The sequence below is a fragment of the Eschrichtius robustus genome, chromosome 21 (assembly GCF_028021215.1).
Source record: "Eschrichtius robustus isolate mEscRob2 chromosome 21, mEscRob2.pri, whole genome shotgun sequence".
NCBI classification, from domain to species: domain Eukaryota; kingdom Metazoa; phylum Chordata; class Mammalia; order Artiodactyla; family Eschrichtiidae; genus Eschrichtius; species Eschrichtius robustus.
Window position 1 is genome coordinate 13,616,648 of NC_090844.1, and position 25,415 is coordinate 13,642,062.

A 25,415-nucleotide genomic window follows, 5' to 3' on the forward strand; every position below is an offset into this window, starting at 1 on the left:
CCCCTCGCAGATTGCCCTGTCAGTCCTCCGCACGCCCACAGGGCTGTGTCAGAGGAGTGAGTGAGCCCACCATCTGGCCGCACCTGCCCTTCCTGGACAGCCTTCCTCTTGCTCTGCCCCTGCAGCTTCCCCTCGGGCTCGTCCCGACGCTGCTGCCTCTCATCCTGCCCAGTTCAACAGCCGCTTAAGCCCCTCCACTCAGGTCCGGAAGGGCATCGCCACTCTTGCTGTGTTTTTCCAGCTTTGCTGACGTGTAATTGACAACACTGTAACATATCTACGTGATACACACATGCGTTGTGAAAGGATCCCCCCATCGAATTAATTAACACGTCCATCACCTCACATATTTACCCTTTTAAATCTTTTTTGGACACTTAGGTTCTACTCTCTCAGCAAATTTCAATTATACGATACAACATTATCAACTACAGTCACCATGTCAGACATCAGATCCTCAGACCTTATTCCTCTGACAGCTGAAAGTTTGGACCCTTTACCAACCTCTCCCTGTTTCCTCCACCCACCCAGCCCCTGGCAACCACCATTCTACTCACTGTTTCTAGGAGTTCAGCTCTTTTTTTGGGGGGGGCACCATCATCACCCCTTTGTCTCCACAAGTCCAGGGTGAGAACTTCATAAAAGCTTTCAAACAACGACCTGCTCTCTTCTCGTGTGGAAATTGCTTTGCCAGTTTGCAAGTAGGTCTTTACACCCATACCCTGTGTCAAACGTGATTCTGCCAGCCACGGGGGAAATCCTACTCAGTGGCAGTCTCCATAGGCACCTGTACACATGGACTAAGAATGCCAGTCCCTGTCACAGCGGGCACGTGAGCTGGGAGGCCAAAGGTTTGTCCGGATAAGCAATGGCATCGAGAAGGCCTCCCTGGAGGAGGGGACTTTTGAATTCGAAAGCCTTGCTATTTACTGAGCATGTCTTCCACAGGCTGGATGTGCTACCTTTAGTTTGCTTCTTTCAAGTTCTTCCTGATAAAGAACCGTGGTTCTAGTTTTGTGGCATGAAAACAAGTCACTCATGTGACTCTTAGTTTGAGGATGGCCTTGTCCTCTGCCAGGGCTGGAAGGAGTCCTTGGTGGTCCTTCCTGCCGGGCTATACACTCCACAAGGGCAGCAACCTCTTCCTGCCTGGTCTGGGCACACCATGTATTTGCTGAATGAATGCCCATCTCATACCTACTCTGTGACTCAGGGAGGATCGAATCCAGAGTGTCCCAGCCTCTATATCTGACTTTCAGCAGCACGGGATTAAAATGCTAAGGCAAGTTCCTCACCATATATATATCCCAACATATGAATGTTTAAATCTCAACCTTTCATGCAGAAGGGTCACCCAGCCAGCATATGACCTGGATGTCATGAGGTTATCTGGGGTGGAAGTAAGTCATCCAACACGGAGACAGGATGAGTTATACCCACAGAACTGGTTCTACATATTAAAAGGTATGAACCCACGCTAAGCCAAGGCCTGGTAACAAGTCGAAACAGTGACTCTGTTATAGACTAACTGGTTGAGTTACCAGAGGTACATTTTAAACTAAGTTGTGATAGTCTTCAAATGAAGCCTTTAAAATGCTAAGGACTGGAAAGTATAAAAAAGTTTTTACTCGCAACGATGTATTCCCTTCTCTAATTTTTAAGAACAAAACAAAACAGTTAACTTGAGCTTTTGTTTCAGTGCATTATAATCTCATGGTAGGTCTCAAAAATCTTTCCAACGTAATTTGAGAAGATAGCCATCTCAATGCCTGTAAGACATCTTTCATCAATTGGAGGAATTCACATACTCGTCCTGCCACCTCCTTCCGCAACGGCAATGGTTCTCATCTATACTTTGTAATGGTTTGTTGCCTAAACCCCTTAAACCCAGGCCCACGACCCCATCAGCACCGAGTTCTGCTCTAGCCCCACCTATGTCCGACCCGGTTCAGGGAAGGCAGAAGCTCACCGCAACTCGCGTGGGCTGCTGCCCAGGTTCTGACAGCGCTCTGCCCCTCCCCCGGTCCCCACCTCCACCTCATCCTTGACAATTTCTGATCCTATCAATACATCCAACCCGTGTGGGGGACCCCAGACTCTGTTTCTTACCCTACCTGTACCTTCTCCTCCTTCCATTTCCATTACTACCTTTGGACTCATTTGCCTGCAAATCCGTTTTCAGAAGAGTCTGCTCCTGGGTTTAGAAACTCTAGCCACTGACTCATCAAATTTACCTACACGGATCCAAAGTTTCCTTATTATCCTGCTTTATCCTTTTCCCCCGACCAGAGTCCTAGTTATAGTACATAACTTTCAACCACCGTAATGAGGCAGCATAACAGAGTTCCAGAACTTCCACTAACTGTATGGTATAATTTCACCTCTGTGGGCTCAGTTATTTTCTTGTGTATAAAATGTGAGGGTTCAAAGAGAAGACCTTCACGGAAGAAGAAACTAACATTTACTGAACGCTTCTCTTGGGCCGAGTGGATGCTGCTTGCATCTATGCAGCCTCTTAACACTGCGGGAGGGAAGGTCCCGTCACTTCCGTTCTCCAGATGAGGAATCTGAAGGTCAGGCTGGGTGAGCCTGCCCAAGGCCGCCTGGTCCAAGCAGAGTGGTCAGGTCCAGCCTCGGCCACAGCTACCCCTGTCCCTCTGGTCCCTTCCGGCTCCAAAATGCTCTCCTACGCCCCGTAACTGCAACTACCACGGCCTGGGCCCTGATCAGTCCCAAAGGGTTTCTGGTCACTCCAGCAAAGATCAGCTTCACGAGTGGGACATGAGATCTCAATTCCAGAGAACAGGTTGAGACCAGCTAAAACTGGAAAACTTGCACATCACTTGTGAATGTGATTTAAAAAACAAAAAACAAAAACACCCAGATATACACACAAAAACGTGCTTTCATCCCCTGCTCAAAGTTATGGAGCAACAGTAGAGAAACGCTGTGGAAGACAGAATTCTTCCCGGACACGCATTGCTGCAGGTTGGGGGCTGTACCTGCAGACAGAGGGAAACGGCTCTCTAAATAGGGTCCTGATCGAACCAGGCTCAAACATTTATGAGACACTTTTGGGATTCTGTTGCCAACTCCAGTTTCTCTGCCCTATTCTATAGCGTGTGTCTGCATCACCTTTCCTGCACGGGTGCTAACAGCCTCTTTATTACCCTGATTTGTAAAAGGAAATTTCAGAAGCTTTAACTTATCCAGAACCTCTGTGCTGCTGCTTTATTTATTTATTTTCTTCCTTTTTTTTTTTTTTTTTTTGGCCACACTGTGCGGCATGCAGGATCTTAGTGCCGTGACCAGGGATGGAACCCACGCTCCCTGCACTGGAATTGTGGAGTCCTAACCACTGGACTGCCAGGGAAGTCCCCTCTGTGCTGCTGCTTTAAAAGAAAAGTGTGACTGGGAAGCAGCCCGTGTGGGTAGTGATGAGATGCAGCCAAACGCAAAGGGCAGATTCCTCTCATTCTCATAGGCATGTAAAGTTTACGGGAAGAGGAGGGTGAAAAAACTGCCTATGCAAAATGGGAGGGGGGTGTGAAGGTGGCGATGGGCAAATGGTGCTTACTTGGCTTCAAAGTAGGAACAAAGCAACAATACTTTATTCGGCTGATCAGCCCCTTCAACAGTGCCAGCCAGACAGGCTCCTGATTAATACTTAATGAATTAAGTTACTCTTTCTGCCATGGAAGTCCATATGACGATGCTAGCTATATAAAAGCATCTATATTACTAAGTATCGTAATCCCAAATTCAATATTTTAAGTTCTTTTTTAGATATGCAAAGCAAATTTTGTATCTCTTCCTAAGACCTGCAAATTCTGAAAATCAGAGCTAAATCTATTCCTATAAACAAGGAGAAAAATCAGGAAGCCCATACACCAGGTAATGGAATTAGAGATTTTAATTTTCTTTCTGGTTATCTGTAGTTTTAAATTGTTCTACAGAGAACATGTATGATTATTTTAATAAGGCTCAATGACTTTATGCTAAACTGGAACTTAAAAACCACATTGTAAGTGCCTCTCCAATTTCTCATAGAATAAGAATTTGGCTTTTTATTTTTTATTTTTTACAGTTACTGCTTAATTAAAAATATCTTAAATCTATACTGGCCAAGTACTCTTTTCAGAGTGATGGCAATGCTACGGTGAGACACCAAGTCCTCTGCCAGAAGAGAAGGGATGCCAAAAACTTCACACATATTAGAAAAAATTAAATTCTATTTACACTTGGTATATGACTAGCTGTTGTGAAATACTAAGTTTACCTTCTAACTAGAAATAAAATACAAAGCCAGCTTTCCTCAGCAGTAGTTCATTCTATTTTTACATTTTGGCATGAATTACACTGACATATCTTTTTATATATTTTAAGAGTTCCACATTAATGAAGCCAAGAAATTGTCTGAAATGAAACAAAAACTGAAACCTTATAAATACCAAAAAGGTATTAATTAGGCCAGGGCTTCATTTGGAAGGACACACTCTCCTGCTTGAGACCAGCAGTCCGGGTCAGAGGAGGGCAGGGAGGGGGTGGGGGGCGACCATTCACTGCTACATCTAAAAGTAAATGAGGCGATTCTCTGTTTCCCATTACTTTTCTTTTGCGAGTCATAAATCCTGAAAATGAATTCTGACCTGGGTAGGGGAAAGCAGGAAACTACAGAGAGGAGGTGAAGAGTCAAAGCACCAGTGAACACCTGGCTACTTCATCTTTTCTATTAACCTTAAAAAGAGATGTGCGAGGGAAGGAAGGCAGAGCAGGAGCACTGAGGATCTCTCTTTGGACGTCCCTATCATCCCACCCAGCAAGCCCTAATTACGGAACATCACTCTCTGCTTGGTTTTTAGAGCGATGAGAGCCTGACCTTTTGTTTGCCCAAGTTAAACACAACCACGGCACCCAACTCTACCTTACACACCTCTTGAATGTCCTTGATTCTTCACGCCCATCCTAAATTCTGTGGCCACATTAACCCTGCAGGCTCCCAGTCTGGCCTCATCCTATTATAAGTCCCCAAATCCCAACTCCCTCTTGTGAGAGGCACCAGAATCACAACTAACTGCTGAACAATCATCAACAGGAAGACACTGGAACTCACCAAAAAAGATACCCCACATCCAAAGACAAACGAGAAGCCCCAGTGAGACGGTAGGAGGGGTGCAATCACAATAAAATCAAATCCCATAACCACTGGGTGGGTGACTCACAAACTGCAGAACAATTATATCACAGAAGTCCACCCACTGGAGTGAAGGCTCTGAGCCCCACGTCAGGCTTCCCAACCTGCGGGTCCGGCAACAGGAGGAGGAATTCCCAGAGAATCAGACTTTGAAAGCTAGTGGGATTTGATTGCAGGACTTCGACAGGACTGGGGGAAACAGAGACTCTACTCTCGGAGGGCACACACAAAGTAGTGTGCACATCAGGACCCAGGGGGAAGGAGCAGTGACCCCATAGTAGACTGAACCAGACCTACCTGCTAGTGTTGGAGAGTCTCCTGCAGAGGCAGGGGGTGGCTGTGGCTCACCACGGGGACAAGGACACTGCAGGCTCCAGTGCTGGGTTTCCTCAGGCCAAACAACTAACAGGGAGGGAACTCAGCCCCACCCATCACTAGGCAAGCAGATTAAAGTTTTACTGAGCTCTGCCCACCAGAGCAGCACCCACCTCTACCCACCACCAGTCCCTCCCATCAGGAAGCTTGCAGAAGCCCCTTAGATAGCCTCATCCACCAGAGGGCAGACAGCAGAAGCAAGAAGAACTACAATCCTGCAGCCTGTGGACAAAAACCACATTCACAGAAAGATAGACAAGATGAAAAGGAAGAGGGCTATGTACCAGATGAAGGAACAAGATAAAACCCCAGAAAAACAACTAAATGAAGTGGAGATAGACAACCTTCCAGAAAAAAAATTCAGAATAATGATAGTGAAGATGATCCAGGACCTCGGAAAAAGAATGGAGGCAAAGATCGAGAAGATGCAAGAAATGTTTAACAAAGACCCAGAAGAATTAAAGAACAAACAAACAGAGATGAACAATACAATAACTGAAATGAAAACTACACTAGAAGGAATCAATAGCAGAATAACTGAGGCAGAAGAACAGATAAGTCACCTGGAAGACAGAATGGTGGAATTCACTGCTGCGGAACAGAATAAAGAAAAAAGAATGAAAAGAAATGAAGACAGCCTAAGAGACCTCTGGGACAACATTAAATGCAACAACATTTGAATTATAGGGGTCCCAGAAGGAGAAGAGAGAGAGAGAGAAAGGACCAGAGAAAATATTTGCAGAGATTATAGTCGAACACTTCCCTAACATGGGAGGGAAAATAGCCACCCAAGTCCAGGAAGCACAGCAAGTCCCATACAGGATAAACCCAAGGAGAAACACGCCAAGACACATAGTAATCAAACTGACAAAAATTAAAGACAAAGAAAAATTACTAAAAGCAACAAGGGAAAAATGACAAATAACATACAAAGGAACTCCCATAAGGTTAACAGCTGCTTTCTCAGCAGAAATTCTACAAGCCAGAAGGGAGTGGCACAATATATTTAAAGTGATGAAAGGGAAGAACCTATAACCAAGATTACCCGGCAAGGGTCTCATTCAGATCGATGGAGAAATCAAAAGCTTTACAGACAAGCAAAAACTAAGAGAATTCAGCACCACCAAACCAGCTCTACAACAAATGCTAAAGGAACTTCTCTAAGTGGGAAACACAAGAGAAGAAAAGGACCTACAAAAACAAACCCAAAACAATTAAGAAAATGGTCATAGGAACATACATATCGATAATTACCTTAAACGTGAATGGATTAAATGCTCCAACCAAAAGACACAGGCTCGCTGAATGGATACAAAAACAAGACCCATATATATGCTGTCTACAAGAGACCCACTTCAGACCTAGGGACACATACAGACTGAAAGTGAGGGGATGTAAAAAGATATTCCATGCAAATGGAAATCAAAAGAAAGCTGTAGTAGCAATACTCATATCAGATACAATAGACTCTAAAATAAAGGATGTTACAAGAGACAAGGAAGGACACTACATAATGATCAAGGGATCAACCCAAGAAGAAGATATAATAACAATTATAAATATATATGCACCCAACATAGGAGCACCTCAACACATAAGGCAAATGCTAACAGCTATAAAAGAGGAAATCGACAGTAACACAACAACAGTGGGGGATTTTAACACCTCACTTACACAAATGGACAGATCATCCAGACAGAAAATTAATAAGGAAACGAAAGCTTTAAATGACACTACAGACCAGATAGATTTAATTGATATTTATGCGACATTCCATCTTTAAACAGCAGATTACACTTTCTTCCCAAGTTCACACAGAACATTCTCCAGGATAGATCACATCTTGGGTCACAAATCAAGCCTCAGTAAATTTAAGAAAATTGAAATCATATCAGCATCTTTTCCGACCACAACACTGAGATTAGAAGTAAATTACAGGGAGAAAAACGTAAAAAACACGAACACATGGAGGTTAAACAGTACATTACTAAATAACCAAGAGATCACTGAAGAAATCAAAGAGGAAATCATAAAATACCTAGAGACAAATGACAATGAAAACACGACCATCCAAAACCTGTGGGATGCAACAAAAGCAGTTCTAAGAGGCAAGTTTATAGCAATACAATCCTACCTCAAGAAAGAAGAAAAACCTCAAATAAACAATCTAATCTTACACCTAAGGAACTAGAGAAAGAAGAACAAACAAACCCAAAGTTAGTAGATGGAAAGAAATCATAAAGATCAGAGCAGAAATAAATGAAATAGAAACAAAGAAAACAATAGCAAAGATCAATAAAACTAAAAGCTGGTTCTTTGAGAAGATAAACAAAATTGATAAACCATTAGCCAGACTCATCAAGAAAAAGAGGGAGAGGACTCAAATCAATAAAATTAGAAATGAAAAAGGAGAAGTTGCAACAGACACCGCAGAAATACAAAGCATCCTAAGAGACTACTACAAGCAACTCTATGCCAATAAAATGGACAACCTGGAAGAAATGGACAAATTCTTAGAAAAGCACAACCTTCCGAGACTGAACCAGGAAGAAATAGAAAATAAAAACAGACCAAGCACAAGCACTGAAATTGAAACTGTGATGAAAAGTTGTCCAACAAACAAAAGCCCAGGACCAGATGGCCTCACAGGCGAATTCTATCAAACATTTAAAGAAGAGTTAACATCTATCCTTCTCAAACTCTTCCGAAAAATTGCAGAGGAAGGAACACTCCCAAACTCATTCTATGATGCCACCATCACCCTGATACCAAAACCAGAGGAAGATACTACAAAAAAAGAAAATTACAGACCAATATCACTGATGAATATAGATGCAAAAATGCTAAACAAAATACTAGTAAACAGAATCCAACAACACATTAAAAGGATCATACACCATGATCAAGTGGGATTTATCCCAGGGATGCAAGGATTCTTCAATATATGCAAGTCAATCAATGTGATGTTAACAAATTGAAGAATGAAAACCATATGATCATCTCAATAGACGCAGAAAAGGCTTTTGACAAAACTCAACACCCATTTATGATAAAAACTCTCCAGAAAGTGGGCATAGAGGGAACCTACCTCAACATAATAAAGGCCATATATGACAAACCCACAGCAAATATCATTCTCAATGGTGAAAAACTGAAAGCATTTCCTCTAAGATCAGGAACAAGACAAGGATGTCCACTCTCACAACTATTATTCAATATAGTTTTGTAAGTCCTAGCCACAGCAATCAGAGAAGAAAAAGAAATAAAAGGTGTACAAATTGGAAAAGAAGAAGTAAAACTGACACTGTTTGCAGATGACATGATACTATACATAGAGAATCCTTAAGCGGCCACCAGAAAACTACTAGAGCTAATCAATGAATTTGGTAAAGTTGCAGGATACAAAATTAACGCACAGAAACCTCTTGCATTCCTATACACTAACAACAAAAGATCAGAAAGAGAAGTTAAGGAAACAATCCCATTCACCATTGCAACAAAAAGAATAAAATACCCAGGAATAAACCTACCTAAGGTTTACCTAAGGAGGTAAAAGTCCTGTACTCAGAAAACTATAAGACACTGATGAAAGAAATCAAAGATGACAAAAACAGATGGAGAGATATACCATGTTCCTGGACTGGAAGAATCAATATTGTGAAAATGACTATACTACCCAAAGCAATCTACAGATTCAACGCAATCCCTATCAAATTAACAATGGCACTTTTTACAGAACTAGAACAAAAAATCTTAAAATTTGTATGGAGACAAAAAGACCCTGCATAGCCAAAGCAATCTTGAGGGAAAAAAACAGAGCTAGAGGAATCAGACTCCCTGACTTCAGACTATACTACATAGCTACAGTAATCAAGACAATATGATAATGGCACAAAAACAGAAATATAGCTCAATGGAGCAGGATAGAAAACCCAGAGATAAACCCAAGCACCTACGGTCAACTAATCTATGACAAAGGAGCCAAGGATATACAATGAAGAAAAGACAGCTTCTTCAATAAGTGGGGCCGGGAAAACTGGACAGGTACATGTAAAAGAATGAAATTAGAACACTCCCTAACACCATACACAAAAATTAACTCAAAATGGATTCCAGACCTAAATGTAAGACTGGACAGTATAAAACTCTTAGGTGAAAACAGGAAGAACACTCTTTGACATAAATCACAGCAAGATCTTTTTTGACCCACCTCCTAGAGTAATGGAAGTAAAAACAAATATAAACAAATGGGACCTAATGAAATTTAAAAGCTTTTGCACAGCAAAGGAAACCATAAACAAGTCGAAAAGACAACCCTCAGAATGGGAGAAATATTTGCAAATGAATCAACGGACAAAGGATTAATCTCCAAAATATATAAACAGCTCACCCAGCTCAATATTAAAAAACAAACAACCCAATCCAAAAACGGGCAGAAGACCTAAATAGACATTTCTCCAAAGAAGACATACAGATGGCCAAGAGGCACATGAAAAGCTGCTCAACATCACTAATTATTAGAGGAATGCAAATCAAAACTACAATGAGGTATCACCTCACACCAGTTTGAATGGGCATCATCAGAAAATCTACAGACAACAAATGCTGGAGAGGGTGTAGAGAAAAGGGAACCCTCTTGCACTGTTTGTGGGAATGTAAATTGGTACAGCCGCTATGGAGGTTCCTTATAAAACTAAAAATAGAATTATCATATGACCCAGCAATCCCACTACTGGGCATATACCCAGAGAAAACCATAATTCAAAAAAACACATGCACCCCAATGTTCACTGCAGCACTATTTACAATAGCCAGGTCATGGAAGCAACCTAGATGCCCATCAACAGACGAATGGATAAAGAAGATGTGGTACATATATACAATGGAATATTACTCAGCTATAAAAAGGAATGAAATTGGGTCATTTGTAGAGACATGGATGGATCTAGAGACTGTCATATAGAGTGAAGTAACTCAGAAAGAGAAAAACAAGTATCATATATTAATGCATATATGTGGAATCTAGAAAAATAGTACAGATGGACCTGTTTGCAAGGCAGAAACAGAGACACAGATGTAGAGAACAAACGTATGGACACCAAGGGGGGAAAGCGGCGGGGGTGTGCTGGTGGGATGAATTGGGAGGTTGGGATTGACATGTATACACTAATATGTATAAAATAGATAACTAATAAGAAGCTGTTGTATAAAAAAATAAAATAAAATTCAAGAATTAAAAAAAAAGCTTAAAAAAAAACAAAAACAAAAAACAGATGTACCATACTAATGTTAGATGTTAATAATAGCAGAAATAGACGTGGGGTTTATGGCAATTCTGTAATTTTTCTGTAAATCTAAAACTGTTCTAAAAACTCAACTTAAAAAAAATCTGATATAAAGAAGCAATTAATGAGTATGCAGCCAAAAAAAAAAAAAAAAAAAAGAAATCCCTGAGTCCTTTTTAACCCCTGTGCAATGTGTTCCAGGTATCAGACAACCACAGGTGAAATCCTTCTTTCTCTAACAATTGACAACCCTCTTCTCCGCTGAGGGCAGGGACCCTGTGCCTGTCCTTTCCCCTCTCAGGATCCTCCGGGCACAGCTCAGAGCCCAGCGCAGGGCAGAAGCCCCATGAGATTATGGGACGAGCCTCTGCTCCGTGTGACGTGGCCAGACACCCAAGCAGCGTCACTGCCTGTGTCCCTCTGTCCTATTTTTTGCCCTCCTCTTCTCATCACTGCTGAAATTCTGTTTGGGGAGCACATTTCAGTTCACAAAGTGCCCGACCAATATTTGCTTGTGATTATGATCTTGCTCGACGCCGCCTTCGATGGGGCCTGGAACCTGCGGAGAGAGAGGCAGAGGTCCGGGGGCGGCCAGGCTCCACTTACCGCCACCTGCACCGACTGCATGGCCAGGTCGCACGGTGGCTTCAGGGCCCGCGGCCGCGTGGCGTACCAGAAGGTGGTGAGCGCCGCGAACGCACCGAAGCCCATGAGTGTGTTGGTTGGAAGTGTGCGCACGTACTGCCGGAAGTCAACCATCTCTGGCATCCGAAAGTACTGGGACAGCTCGTGGGCTTGCATCGTCCTGGGTTGGTGGCACACTACGCCGATATCTGCCGGAGAGAAAAACGTCACGTTCATTCCAGGGCGGCGCAATGCTGCTCTAGACTCCCCGGGCCGACCATCAGCTCGACGCTGGCTGACCGATCGGGGGCACTAAAGCCACAGGCTGACGGTCCAGGTCTTTTCTTGGCTGTCAAATCTCACTTTTCTAAAAACAGTTTAGGAATTCGTTTTACTTCTATCATCGTGTGTAAAGTTTTTGTTGACCACATTAAAAAGATTTAGTCACTCAGAATTCCTGCCATAAAATGTTCCCACAAGGGGCATAAGTTACCATTTTCTTGCCTTATATTCTCTCTCTTGTTCTCTTCCACCTAATCAAATACACTCAACTCTCATTATCACAGCTGATGGGGAGAAGAACAGAGAGGCAGAAACTAGCCCCAACCACCCAAAGGCCATCAGTTTCCCTTTCTTCTGACAAAGCTCAGCACAAGCTCACCAGCTGGTGAAAGAGACCAAGCTGGGTTTTGAGTGAGCCCCTCACCTTCCCCACGCTCTTTGTACCACAAAAGCAGCCATATAAGCGCACGGAAAACTGGAGTTGGCTATTCTGACAAAACAGTGTCATTTATATTCCTCAAGCTATTATAGCTAAAATAAATAATAAAAGGGTGTGCATAAATATCTAGAGATATTTATCTAGCAAATATCTAGGGAGATTATAGCATAGTATTTGAGAGAAAGTATAAAATAGTATTTAAGATCCCAGATTCTAGAGCCAAATCCCGCCTCCCCAGCTCATCAGCTGTATGACTGGGGACAAATCACTTGCCCTTTCTGTGCCTCAGTTTCCTCATCCACAAAAACAGCACCTATCTCATAGGGCTTTTATAAGGACTAAATGGGTCACATAAAGAGCTCAGGATGGTGTGAGGCACCACAATGTGTTCAATCCATGTTGGGCATTATTATTATTTCCTCTACCGACATTCTGTGATTAGTCCTGCATGGAGAACAGTAAGAGACGGAGGTAATAAAAGACGACACAACTACAGGGAGTTTACATACAAAATTAAGAAGCCAAAACACACCAAAGAAAATCAGATGAACAACCCCATATATATATTAAAGCCTCAAATTGAATATTATAAACAATTAATATATATATATCTCAATGTAAAAATAAATGTGCAGTACAGAGAACAAATAAGAATAATTCTAATTAGAAAATTATTGATGAATAACTGCTCTAAAGTATGTTTGGCAGTACAGGGAAGGAAATCCTAGTAAACGATCTGAAAGACTTTTCTCAAAAACTGCCCGGCAATGCGACAAGTGTTAACCTTTATCATTAATTCAGATGGTATTTTTGAGCTCCTTATTATATGTTTTTTAAATAGCTAGGTCCCAAGACTGAAAATCGTTTTTTTTCCCCCAAATATAGAAATCCTCTTCAAATTTAAATCTATATCATCGTATATATATTTTTACAGAGCTGCAGAATATCAGGAGCTTTCACTGGCCATCAATACTCTAGGAGGCAATGTAATGCAATCTTGTGCTACAATAGCCCTGTGTAGGCATACATACACACACACAGACACACAGAAAATTTCGAGCTTTAACATGACAACAGAGAAGGAGCAGGTAAGTGCATTTCTTCAGGTCATAACTCTGCAGAGAAAGCACCAGCAGTTACAAAACCACTCACCATCTGTGCCACCAACAGCTGGCTGCTGGGTGACACACCACTGCAGAAACAGACTAGGCAGCGGGGTAGGGGCGGAGTAGGGGATGGACGTGCTCACCCGGCGCTTACCCAGCCTGCCAAGTTCTCTCAGGGCATCCGTCACATGCCTGGTCCTGTGCTGCTGCCCACTGGGCTAAAGGTAACTAGCAGACAAAATCCATACTTGACTTCCCAAGAGAACAGACAGTGGAGGATAGGCCAATGAGAAGCTGGGAGCAGTCACCCCACTGGGCAGGGACAGGATCAGTGAGTGTCAATGCCGGTGCCAGTTCTGAAGACAGACACTGTTTTCTTTCTGCTCAGCAGCCCAATAAGGAGAGACAATGGGCATATTTTTTTTAAAACCACTGAAATGAACGATCAGATGTTGGGTGGTCATGTCAAACGGACATAAGACAGCTCAAGAAAGTAACTGATTATCAGTACACTGACAGCAGGTTTCTTCTAGATGAATTCATAACTCGAACTGAACTATCCCAGCCATTCAACAATTCTGAGCATCTTGTGTGGGCTAGGAGCTGGGAAGACAGTGCCAGATGACCCGGTCTGGGCTCTCAACGGGCTAACCAGCTAGTGGGGGAGATAAACAAGCAGTATCTGTCTGCAAGGTGGAGTAAGTCTTAGCACCGTTAAGACCCCTCTGAGGAGGGGACGTTTACACCGAGACCTCGAGCATAAGCAGACAAATCAAGTCCAGCTCTTACTGGCCCCGACTGGTCAGATTTCATACACGGTATTGCAACTCCACGGATGCATAGAAACCTTATGCATATAATGTGCACACCTGCCTTTCCCTCCAATCACTCTGGCTGTCTTCATCACCTCACAGCACTTCGAGTCTGAATGGGAGGTACCCACCCTATTTATTACACACATGCCTGCCCTTGCCTCCTCTCTCCCCAAAGTCCCTGAAGTCATTTCCGTAAAACCTAGATGGTGCAAATTTACAGGAGTTGTTCAACAGACTCACATCCCTGTGTGAGAGTATTAAATCATCCCCCCATAAACAAACACAGTCATAAACAAGTGATTAATTTTTTTAGATTATATTAAGCATCAGCAATAGCCAAGCTACAAGTAGATGGCATTATACTAAGAAAGAAATGTCTATTTCTAGAAATAAGTCTAGGAAAGAAAACTTTAAAAAAAAAAAGAACAAACCCCAAAAATTGCTGATTCAGTGGCATTATACTAAGAAAAAAATAAGTCTATTTCTAGAAATAAGTTTAGGAAAGAAAACTTAAAAAAAAAAAACACAGAAAAGTGCTGATTCAATAGCACCCATGCAAGAACATTTCATTAGGTACTAATCTGTAACACTAAGGATTTAAATCCAGCTAAATTCTTATCTTTAGTGGGTTATGATGACAAGCTATAGCAGTTTAATTCATGCCTTTTAGCTGGCAGCCGGGTAACAAGCTGCAAATCAACTTTGCTGAACAAATCGGTTAACGCTATACATGGGAAAACTATAGTCCACACAATGAAGAACGAAGGCAATACCTCATGTAGATCCACGTAAGGGAGAACTCTTAAACGTGAATGGGGAGTATTATAAATCTTTTCCCTTCTATTTAACTGCTATTAAGGAAACGGCACTTGGGCTATTTAGAAATGGAGGCAGACCTACATTCAAAGAAAATTAGCCACAATAAATAGCCTTTAAATGCTCCAGGTGAACACAAACGCCACGTCTTAAGACAGTCCCAGCAGGTCTCTAAGAAGTATCAAGACTCATGTACTTGCCAACAAGCGGTTAAAACCCAGATTTTATTCTTGTTCCAATAGTGCTCTAGTTGGAATCTTTTTCCTAATTCTTAATCTCCACATCATCTCAGGAAGTTTTTTATAGCCCAGGCATATAATCATGGTGCTGTTTGCTAAGAACATGATTCAGTCGGCTTTTAAGCCGGCTTAAGCGGCCAGTATTTGTTGCACACACAAGGCTACTGGCAGGCAGCTCCTCCTTCCCTATAGCTACTCTCACACCTACAGAAAGTGAGCTCGCTCAGTTGAGTCTTTCGTAATTCCTATAAAGCTGGAGTCTAAAACCACAGGATGACAGGGAGCGTTCCAATGGTGGGGGAAACCTGGCACAAGCTCACTGCAAAGAACCAGAGCAGAGGACACCTTTAAATAGACCTGGGTAGAAATAGATGTACGGGCAGGGGAATAGAAACTGGACTGCATGACCGTCAGAAAACAGAAATCCTGGCACCCAACTGCCCAAACTTCGGAAAGAAGAGCTAAATGATACAATTAGCATCAATTTTGTGTTTTGGAAAGGCTTTCACATCGTGTGTCTTATTTAAACATCAAAATATAAAATCTGATGAGGAAACGGAGGCTGGACACTTACAAGGCTTCCAGAAGCTATCTCCCAAGACCGGGACGCCAACCTAACTAAACTCATGCTTTTTCCTCTACAGGAACAATTCTTACCCTCTGCTGGGCCGCTGAATCTCTCCACTAAGAACATGCACGTACTTGTCTGCACCTGGGGCTCACAAGCCCCCAGCAGCCCACACCCCAGGTTAGGAACCATGAGAGCAGGCGGCCTCTACAGGTCCCTCCAGCACTCACACGCCACAGTATTAGGAGAGCTCGGCATCTGAAATCCATCTCACTCTCCATGTCCTACAGAACCGCTAGCATTCACCCCTTTACCTTGGCCTGGGAGCATGTGGGTTCAAGGCCCACTGTACACAAAGGGTCACCTCTTACCACTCTGTTTGCACCAGGAAAAAAGTGGCTCAGGGCCAGAGGTGACTCACAAGGGCATCATTCTCTATGGACACACACACACACACACACACACACACACACACACGCACAGCTCCTGCGATTCTGCAAACGGATACTTACATTAGCATTTTATTGTCTTCATGTCATTTATAAATCCCCCAAATGGGTGAGCTGGATGTTTCTCTCCTTCTAAAGTTCCTCAAGCTTTTCATCCAGCTGAATAACAGCGGTTTGATGGACTATTTCTCCAGGAATGCAGCCCTCAAACAAACCCACATAAATAGCACCCTTGCCCCAGCAGCAGCAGCAAATGAAGAAGTAAGTCCTGACATCTCGCCTTAAAGCAGCAAGCCAAGCTGGCAAGATGCTGCCATTCCTTGTACACCTCCTCCCCTGCACAATAGGCTGTTTACAGAGGCCTGAAAGCGCCCTCTTTGTCCGGCACTAGCTGGGCAGAGCTCGGCCTCGAGAGCAACAAGAGGGCAGCAGCCAGACCGTCTGCTGTTCTTTCAACAGGCCTCTCCAAACCCGGTGGATTCTTGCTCCTTAACCCTGGCTGGCAAAGTACCTAAAGCTAGATTTGCTTAAACCATCCCCTCTGGAACGGAAAGGGCAGTCAGGCTCTCTGTAGAGAGTGGGAGCCATAGAAGCTCCACAGAGGTGCCCAGGTCTGCTGTTCCAACCTCATCCCACGGGGGAATTCCTGACCATGGTCGCTGCCCCTGGACCATCTCCTCATCCTGAGCATGAGAAGGAGAAGGGCCACTTGGGTCACTCAGGGATCCCAGGCACAGGAGCAAGTAGTTCCACAGGGAATTATCCCCACCCGCTGCCTTGGGGCTTTCCTCCCCAAGGAAGCATAGTAAACCTTAACCCCGCTTAATTTTCATTAAAGTGATTCTCTGTGTGGATCCCCAATTCAATTTCCAAGAAGATTTTAAAAGGAGAAAGGGAGCGGAGATGCTTTGTTTTTAGAAAACTGTTTTATTGAAACAGTCAAGGCAAGCTGAGTAATTCTATACTCAACCACTCCCTGCCCATCTCCTTAAAGCTGTCCAAGAGTGGGACACAAAGCTTTCACAGGCAAGTATAGGGCTAGACTGATTTTTACCAGTAAGATTAGGGCCAGGCCTCACCCGTTCACACTGGCCACCAGCCACCACTACCACCTACATCCCAAAATAAAGACATTCCAAATATAATGTGCCCAACTGGAACAGATAAACTTTTAGGGATCAGATGAAACTGGTCAAATGCCTGCTTATTACAGTCTCTGTATTCACCAAGCTATACATATATTTAAGTCACACAACAATATACATTACTTTAGAAATATTTACTGGTTTTCTATTCACATTTCATTAATATTTTATTCAAAGTCTCTGAACATGCTTCTTCCAACAGGGTCTTGAGAATCTCCGAAGCCACATTTTGAGGATTAACAGTTTTCTGTGGCATATCTTCACATTTTTCTCTTCCATTTAAGCTGGTTAAGTGGAAGCATTTTTTGAACTCCCATCTGCAGCTACCACTGAAAAAATTCTCCCAAGTCACAGGAACACATCTGTATAATGTTAGGACAGTTTAAAAAAAATCTGTCCTATGGGTCCATATTCATATAACTAAACCACATACTTCGCTGCTTTCTAAACTGATGTTTAAAAGGTTTTTATAATAATATCCAACGCTTGCCTTTGTAAAGTCCAAAAGTAATTACCCAGAAGTAATTACCCAGCCAGCATTCAATTTCTTTGCCTTAGACTTTTAAAAGAACCCAAGATTCGGATTGGCAGGGGTGGCTTCAAGACAGGGTGCCCGGGCTTCCCTGGTGGCACAGTGGTTAAGAATCCGCCTGCCAATGCAGGGGACACGGATTCGAGTCCTGGTCCGGGAAGATCCCACATGCTGTGGAGCAACTAAGCCCATGAGCCACAACTACTGAGCCTGCGCTCTAGAGTCCGTGAGCCACAGCTACTGAAAGCCACGCGCCTAGAGCCCGTGCTCCGCAACAAGAGAAGCCAACGCAGTGAGAAGCCCGCGCACTGCAATGAAGAGTGGCCCCCGCTCACCGCAACTAGAGAAAGCCCGCGCGCAGCAACGAAAACCCAACGCAGCCAAAAATAAATAAATAAAATGAATAAACGAAAAAAAAGACAGGGTGCCCCTTCTACTGATGTTGTTCAAAATAAAGTGCCCGAGAGAGCGCACTCCGTAGCGTGAAAGGCTTGGTAAGACTCTAACGTGAGGACTGAAAGAGGGTTTGGGAAAACCTCACCTTCTATTGGGCATGTACATGATTTAATATCCACTTGGGGGTACAAACTTCGAAAACTTGCAGACGCCATTCATGAGGCTTGGAAGTAAACTGCATAACAACAACACAGACACAAAATAGAGAATAACGAGGTGCCAGTAAGTGCAAAAGAAACTGTGGACGCCATCACACCGTCTCGGGGGAGCTGTGTGTGGACGCAGGAGGTGAGCGTGGCCTAAGCAAATGAGCGTAACTTCAGGCTCCGGGCATGAGAAGCAGCTCCCCCACCTCAGCTCAAGGATTTGGAGCAAGTTAATCCGGAACGCAGGACAGGGTAAGCTGCACAGGAGGTGGGAAGGAAGACGTGCGGGGAAATCAGCGTGCGGTTACGATGTCTGTGAGGCCACTGTGAGCTAAGCACGTAGCACGCGTCAGGCCGGTGCTGAGCAGTCACCGTGAGAACACGTGTAGTAACAGTCCTCACTGCACGGAGCTGCTACTGTCAATGCAAAGACCAGGAAACCGTGCGGGGAAGTTCAAGTCCCTGCCCAGCTCCGCACAAGAACAGGACTAGAGCCTGGGCTGAGGGCAAGGCCACTGGACCTTAAGAGGCAAGTGCTGGGACCCAGGCACACAGTGATTCAAATCTACACAAAGGTGGGACACAACGCAGAGGATGACAAAAAGCGAGGACACATGGGGCTTTAAAAAGCTGGGATGTGACCCCCAATGTCCACCCACAGGTGAAGAGATAAACAGAATGCGGTGCATGCACACGATGGAATATTCTTCAGCCTTTACAAAAGACGGAAATTCTGATACACGCCATGACATGGGTGAACCTTGAAAACGTTATGCCAAGTGAGAGAAGCCAGACACAAAAGGACACATAACATACGATTCTGCTTATACCAGGGGCCTAAAATAGGCGAATTCATAGAGACAGAAAAAGACACACGGTGGGGGTTACTGCTTCACAGTACAGTTCCTGCTTCGGATGATGAGAAATTCTGGACTAGAGTGTGGTTATGGTTATACAACACTGGGAATGTACTTAACGCCACGGAATTTCACACTTAATGCCACGGAACTGCACACTTAACGATGGTTAAAATGGTAAATTTTATGTTACTCATATTTTACCAGAATTTTAAAAAATTTAATCACTTAAAAAAAATACGTACCAGGATTCGGTAACTAAGTGGGTATAAATGGAAAAAAGAGAAGGAATTGGAGGGTGAGTTTTTGAGTCTGGAGAATGGTGGTGGGGCCGTGAAGTGCGGAGGCGGCTCTGAGGCATCTGTAGGCCCTCGTCCCGGGGCGAGTGGAAGGGCGATCCCTCCTCTCCCCGTGCTCCTCCGGGCTCCCCTGCCGACCCCAGCCTTGGGGCCGCCACGGAGGCAGGTGTCACAGCGCACGCCACCTCCGTTCCTCCTCGGCACCCCTGCCCTTGCTGCACCTCACGAACCCCCCAAAGCCCAGCAGAAGGTCCCCGTGCCTCCAAACCCGCTCCGCAGTCCCCCTCACCTACAGCTCTCCTCCCTGGTCCTGCTTTAAGATGTCCAGGGCTTCCCTGGTGGCACAGTGGCTGAGTGTCCACCTGCCAGCGCAGGGGACGCGGGTTCGAGCCCTGGTCCGGGAAGATCCCACATGCCGTGGAGCAGCTGGGCCCGTGCGCCACAACTACTGAGCCTGTGCTCTAGAGCCCGCGAGCCACAACTACTGAGCCTGCGAGCCACAACCACTGGGACCCGCGCGCCTAGAGCCTGTGCTCTGCAGCAGGAGAGGCCACCACAATGAGAGGCCTGCGCACTGCAGCGGAGAGTGTCCCCCCGCTCGCTGCAGCTAGACAGAGCCGGCGCACAGCAGTGAAGACCCAACGCAGCCAAAAAAAAAAGATGTCCAAATCCTACCCAAATAGGCCAGAGGCTGCTTTCCCGAATAAATTCTTACAGGACCCACTCAGTCAGAAGCGGGGAGTCCTTCCTCTGAACTCCAGGAATGCTTTAGTTGTAGCCCTCGTGTGGTCCTTAGCGCCTCCTGTTTTGCGCTTATGGTGAGTGTACGCTTCCCCTGGGGAGATGCTCCCCTCCTCATGGGCCGGAGCCCTGGCCCAACTGTCTCAAGACGCCCTCAGTGCTTAGCATGGTGCCCTGCCCAGAACAGGTGCTTCCTAAACATTTCCTGAGTCATGAACGACCCTCTGTGATTCTGCCCAGTTCTCTACTGCAAGCCTCCACAAGATGTGTACACAGAGCTGTGATTCTCCAAAGAGAAAGGGGGTATTCAGGCCATTTCCAAACTTCAGCATCTTCCCTCGGCACCCTCGCTGCTGCTATGAGGCAGTGAGCTGGGAGGAAGCAGCACCTTCCAGGGGAACTGAAGGGGAAAGAAACAAACCAGCAGACAGGATGGCAAGCCACTGACTGAGAGGCTACCTCAGAACATCCACTTTCCCATCTTCCCATTGCCTATTTCTCAAACTGTCTCACTTAGGTATGATGTCACCCCCAAGGTCATCTAAGGGCAAGGGTCCTCACTTGTCCTTTGTAGAAATCCATTCAGACATGTGATTGCGGGTTAGTTTACAACAAATCAAGCCTGCCCATGAGGAAGACAAGAGAGCAAACCCCTTTCTTAAATAGAACAGCCAATGCCAGAGGAAGGGCTGAGTCCAGAGCCTGACCCCAGGGCTGGCCACCAACTTCTGTAAGTGAGTTTTATCTCTGAAAGGAAAGCAAATCCTCCCAACCAGAGAAACTGCCCAGGGGCTGGAACACAATGGCGGGTTGGCGTGAGGAGCCCTTAGAAAGGCCGAGAGCGTGGATGGGTGGGTGGCCATCTGGGATGCAAGGAATGCTCGAAGCAGGACCTGCCCAGCATTCCCCAGAGAGAAAAAAACCACCAAGCACACAGCTCTCCTCCCTTCTCTCTTCAACACAGATACAGAGGCCTGCCAGGTACATCCACTTGGGAAAACGATAATTATAGTCACGCCCTGCCTGGTGAAGATATGCAGGTCACCTAAAAGCCTCTCCGTCAGGGTGAAATTTTAGTGCCATGGATTTAAGAGGAAATGTTTCCATTCAGAAAAAAATTCCTAAGAGAAGGAAGATGTTTTCCACTGGTCTTCAAACAGCGATACACTACTGTTAAGTGGTATCTAGATATGAGTCATGACGGGGCAGGGACGTTTCCCAGGAAGAGCCAGAGAAGGGAACAGCCCTGGACAGAGCAGACCCACAGTCAGCCGGCTCTGCTTCAGCGGCTGGAGACCAGGCGGCTGTTTGTTAGGCAGACCCCAGGCTTCTGCGAGAACCAAGACAGAAGAGGCTCCTGCAGGCGAGGCTTCCCGCTCATCAGCGGGTCTGACAGGCATGTTGTTTCAGCTGATCTGGGCACAGGGAGGGTCCTGATTACGTCTGGGGGCCTGCGTGTCACAGAGAATGGCACCGTGGTATGGGGCAGTCAGGCAACACAAGGAGAGCCTGTTATGATGATAGCTGGAGAAGAAATAAAATTCTTGTGGCCACTAAACAATCCAGAAGAAAAGATTCTCTACCTTCCGGGCATGCAATGAACCACAAAGTAAACCCTGAAGCAGAAGGCACCCCGAGAGAAGGGGACAACAATCGAACAGGAAACAGGACCCATGTCTTTCACAACGACCAGGGCTGGACCCAGCTGGCAGGGGCCCTCCTCTAAGGGCCTCAGGACCGGGAGGAGGTCCATTTGTTTGAGGAGCTGCACACAGAGAAGGCACCGAAGTCCTGGGGCCCCTTCAGATGCTCTGTCCAAAGCTAGCAACTTCCGGTAGTGGCCATGGGAGGAGGCAGAACAGAATCATGAAAGAACGTTAGGCCCACACGCACGGAGCTGTCCGTCCAGGTACTGGCTGTGCCCCGTGAGCTGCAAAACATGAGTCAGCCCCCCTGCTGCCTGCGTAGGCCCCCGGGGGACAAGGAAGGGAGGGGGACAGAGGGAAGCTTCGCCCCTTCTGTCACCAGCACCACAGAGCATCTCCAAGGTGATGCTCAAAGAGGCAAAAGCTGGCCACGCAGTCCTGGCATTTGGGACTAAATAACAGGATCCCACCCACCCAGAAACTCCGGGTGATGGCAGGACATAAAAAGAAAACAGCCCATTGTTAAAAAAACCATCAATTCTACGGGTATTTGTTTTATGATTTTATTACTGTTTGTACTTTGCTGTATTTTTTTTTTTTTTTTTTTAGTTTCTCAAGATAAACAAGCTATAACTAGGTCAGGTCAGTTCATTTCCTCCTGTATTTATGTATTTCCCACCTGCTCCAGAAAGGGCCCCGGGTGGTAACCTGTCCTTCCAGCAAAGTGACAGATGGGGTGAAAGCCCCTCCCAGAAAATACATATCTAAGCTCTCACCGTCTGCCCTAACCCCTAACCTGTAAGAGTTAACACACCTGCAGGAGTTAACTCACCTACAGGAGCTAACTCACCTGCAGGAGCTAACTCACCTGCAGCAGTTAACTCACCTGCAGTAGTTAATGCACCTGCAGGAGTTAACACACCTGCAGGAGTTAACCAAACTATTGCAGGGCCCTGGGCTCCAGGAGCCAGAGGGGAGAAAGCACTGTGTATGGGCTGGAGCACAGAGGAAGGGCGGTCCAGTGAGCCAAGAGCTAGACAGGAACAGGCAGAGGCAGCTGGGGGTGGGGAAACGCCAAGGCCCAGCCTGTGCTGGCAGCACTCGGGGTGGCGGGTAGGTTAAGGACAACAGTGACATAAACCAGAGGCCCGACACTCCTCTCTCCCAGGAGAGCAGCCGGGCGGCAGTCTGGGCAAAGCTGGTGCAGGAGCCAGAGAGGAAGCAGGACCAGCCCTTGCAGCTCCCAGAGGTTGCAGTGATCAAATGTCAATGACCTGGATAAGGAGGCTGAGGGGACACAAGGTTGGGTAGAGATACTTACACTTCTGAAAACAGACCAAGGTTCCAAAGGGACAGATAAACCAGAGAAATGGCTAACAAAGCGGGGGTGAGGGAACACAGAATAAAAGGCAGATTTCTACCCAGAGAGAGAACAAGGCCAGCTACTGCCAAACTTGGGAGAAATCCACTTTTGAGCGTTGACGGATTTCAGCTCAGGGGACACCCTCAGTGGTGCAGCAGGAAGCGACAGGAGAAACAGAGAAAAGGTTTAAGCAGGATTTGGCTCATTGTGTGAGAAGGGATGAGGGAGGCCTCGGTGAGCGAGGGTTACACCCAGAGTTCAGGTAACTGTAAGAGGTGATTAGCCCTGGGGAAGCTAAAGACAAAACGAATCTAACCAGTTGCAGAGGATTATAGAATAATGACCCAGCGTTTAAAAGAAGGAAGGGGAAAAAAAAGAGATTGTCCCATCTGGCCGTACCTCCTCGGAACAGGTGACGCTAGTTTTGGGTCTTTATTTTTCCTTTATGCTTTGTTTAAATTTTTATTATGAAAATTTCCAAATCTATTCAAAAGTATACAGGGTAGTATAAGAAGCCACCATGTACCCATAATAACCCCAGCTTCAGTTTCAATAATGATCAACATCTTGTCAGCATTGTTTCATTCTTAAAAAACAACTTAAAAGAAAACCCCAAACATCTCATCATTCAGGTGACACTTCTGAGGCCCGTTTTAGCTCTACGATCCTACAGCTTTGAGAACTCAGTTAAGAGGAGTAAAACGGGCACAGATGCTGTAAACTGCCACTGACCAAAGGTTTAAACAAAGAAAGCCAACTCAAATATTGACTTGAAGTGTCCAACCCAGCATGACATTTAATTGTCATGCAAGAAGAAGGTACATATATACACACTGAGACTATTTAAGGAGCACCCACTCTACATCCAGCACTGCCTGAGGCACAGGAGTGAATAAAACAGAAAAAAATGAAATCCTTGTCCTAAGGATGCTTCTTTCTACATTGTCAAGTTTTGGCCAAAGGCAAACCATCTTCCAGATTTAACCTGGCTCTCCTAAAGTGAGAGGCCAATCTGACACGAATCACAACCCAGTGTCACAAAGCAGTGTCTATCCCCCCTTAACTAACAAATTCCTTTCTTTTAAAAATGGCATTTGGAGGGGTCTTGCCACACTGGTGGCAGAGAAGGAGTTAATTTTCTGGCTCTCTAAACTTTTGATAATGCATCAAAAATCGTAAGTAAATGTATCCCTAATACGTAGATGTACTTATTTATAAACTGTATACATGTGCAAATATTTTCTGAACATTATGAAACATACAATTATGAATTTAAAAAGAAAGCTAAAAAATAAATATCTACAGAAGTTCTAATATATCCACCTGCACCCTAATAGATGGTCTCTCCCCACCCGGGGCACATGCACCCCATCTTGGAGACCAGCGCTCCACCTCCTCTCTGTCACCTACCTGGCTAGAGTCTCTGTCAGTTCCCGACTACGGGCAGCAGTAAATACAACTGCTAACCGGAGCGCCTGCAAAAGCCCGCAGCGCCCAGGACGCAGGGTAACAGTGCCGGCCCAAGCTGCACATGGACTTTCCATCCAGGGGGAGACAAAAATACTCCGCGTCGCCCTGTGATGGAAAGAAGCGTGCCGGGGAGGGCAGTACAGCACAGGTCACAGGCACCTGGGCTAGTGCTGAGGCCAAGCGGACTGGGGGCGCTGCTCTGGAGGAAGGAGACTCTAGGCAAGGGCCCCCGGCAGGCTAAGGGCCTGGCTCATCGGAGGCGGTCTGTCCCGGGACCTCAGCTAGAGTCCCTGCGTGCCCTCCAGAGAGGCCCTGGAGTCTGACGTGCTGCTCTCTGACTCATGCCAGGAGGGGAAACACAGCCCCGCACCGCCTCCGGCATCTAGCCTGCTCGGGCTGCTGGGCATACCCTCTGCATTGCGGGTCCCTCCCCGGTGAGCTGGTTGGTTGGACAGTGTGACAACAAGGTCCCTGCCAGCTGCTCAGTCTGGGGCGCCTCCGGAGATTTTCAACACCTTGATCTCAGCTACAAGATCTAAGCCTTGCACAGGATCATAACATACAACCC

At 45.4% G+C, this 25,415-nt stretch overlaps 1 protein-coding gene across 1 annotated transcript in view; it reads right to left on the reverse strand.

Annotated features, from left to right (window-relative positions):
* The window catches only part of ACSL1 (acyl-CoA synthetase long chain family member 1), a 69,795-nt gene that overhangs the window by 37,901 nt on the left and 6,479 nt on the right, over positions 1-25,415 (reverse strand). Inside the window, exon 2 of the mRNA XM_068531895.1 lies at positions 11,461-11,687. Coding sequence (XP_068387996.1) covers positions 11,461-11,655 — 195 coding nt within the window. The 5' untranslated portion in view covers positions 11,656-11,687. The remainder of the gene's footprint in view (positions 1-11,460; positions 11,688-25,415) is intronic.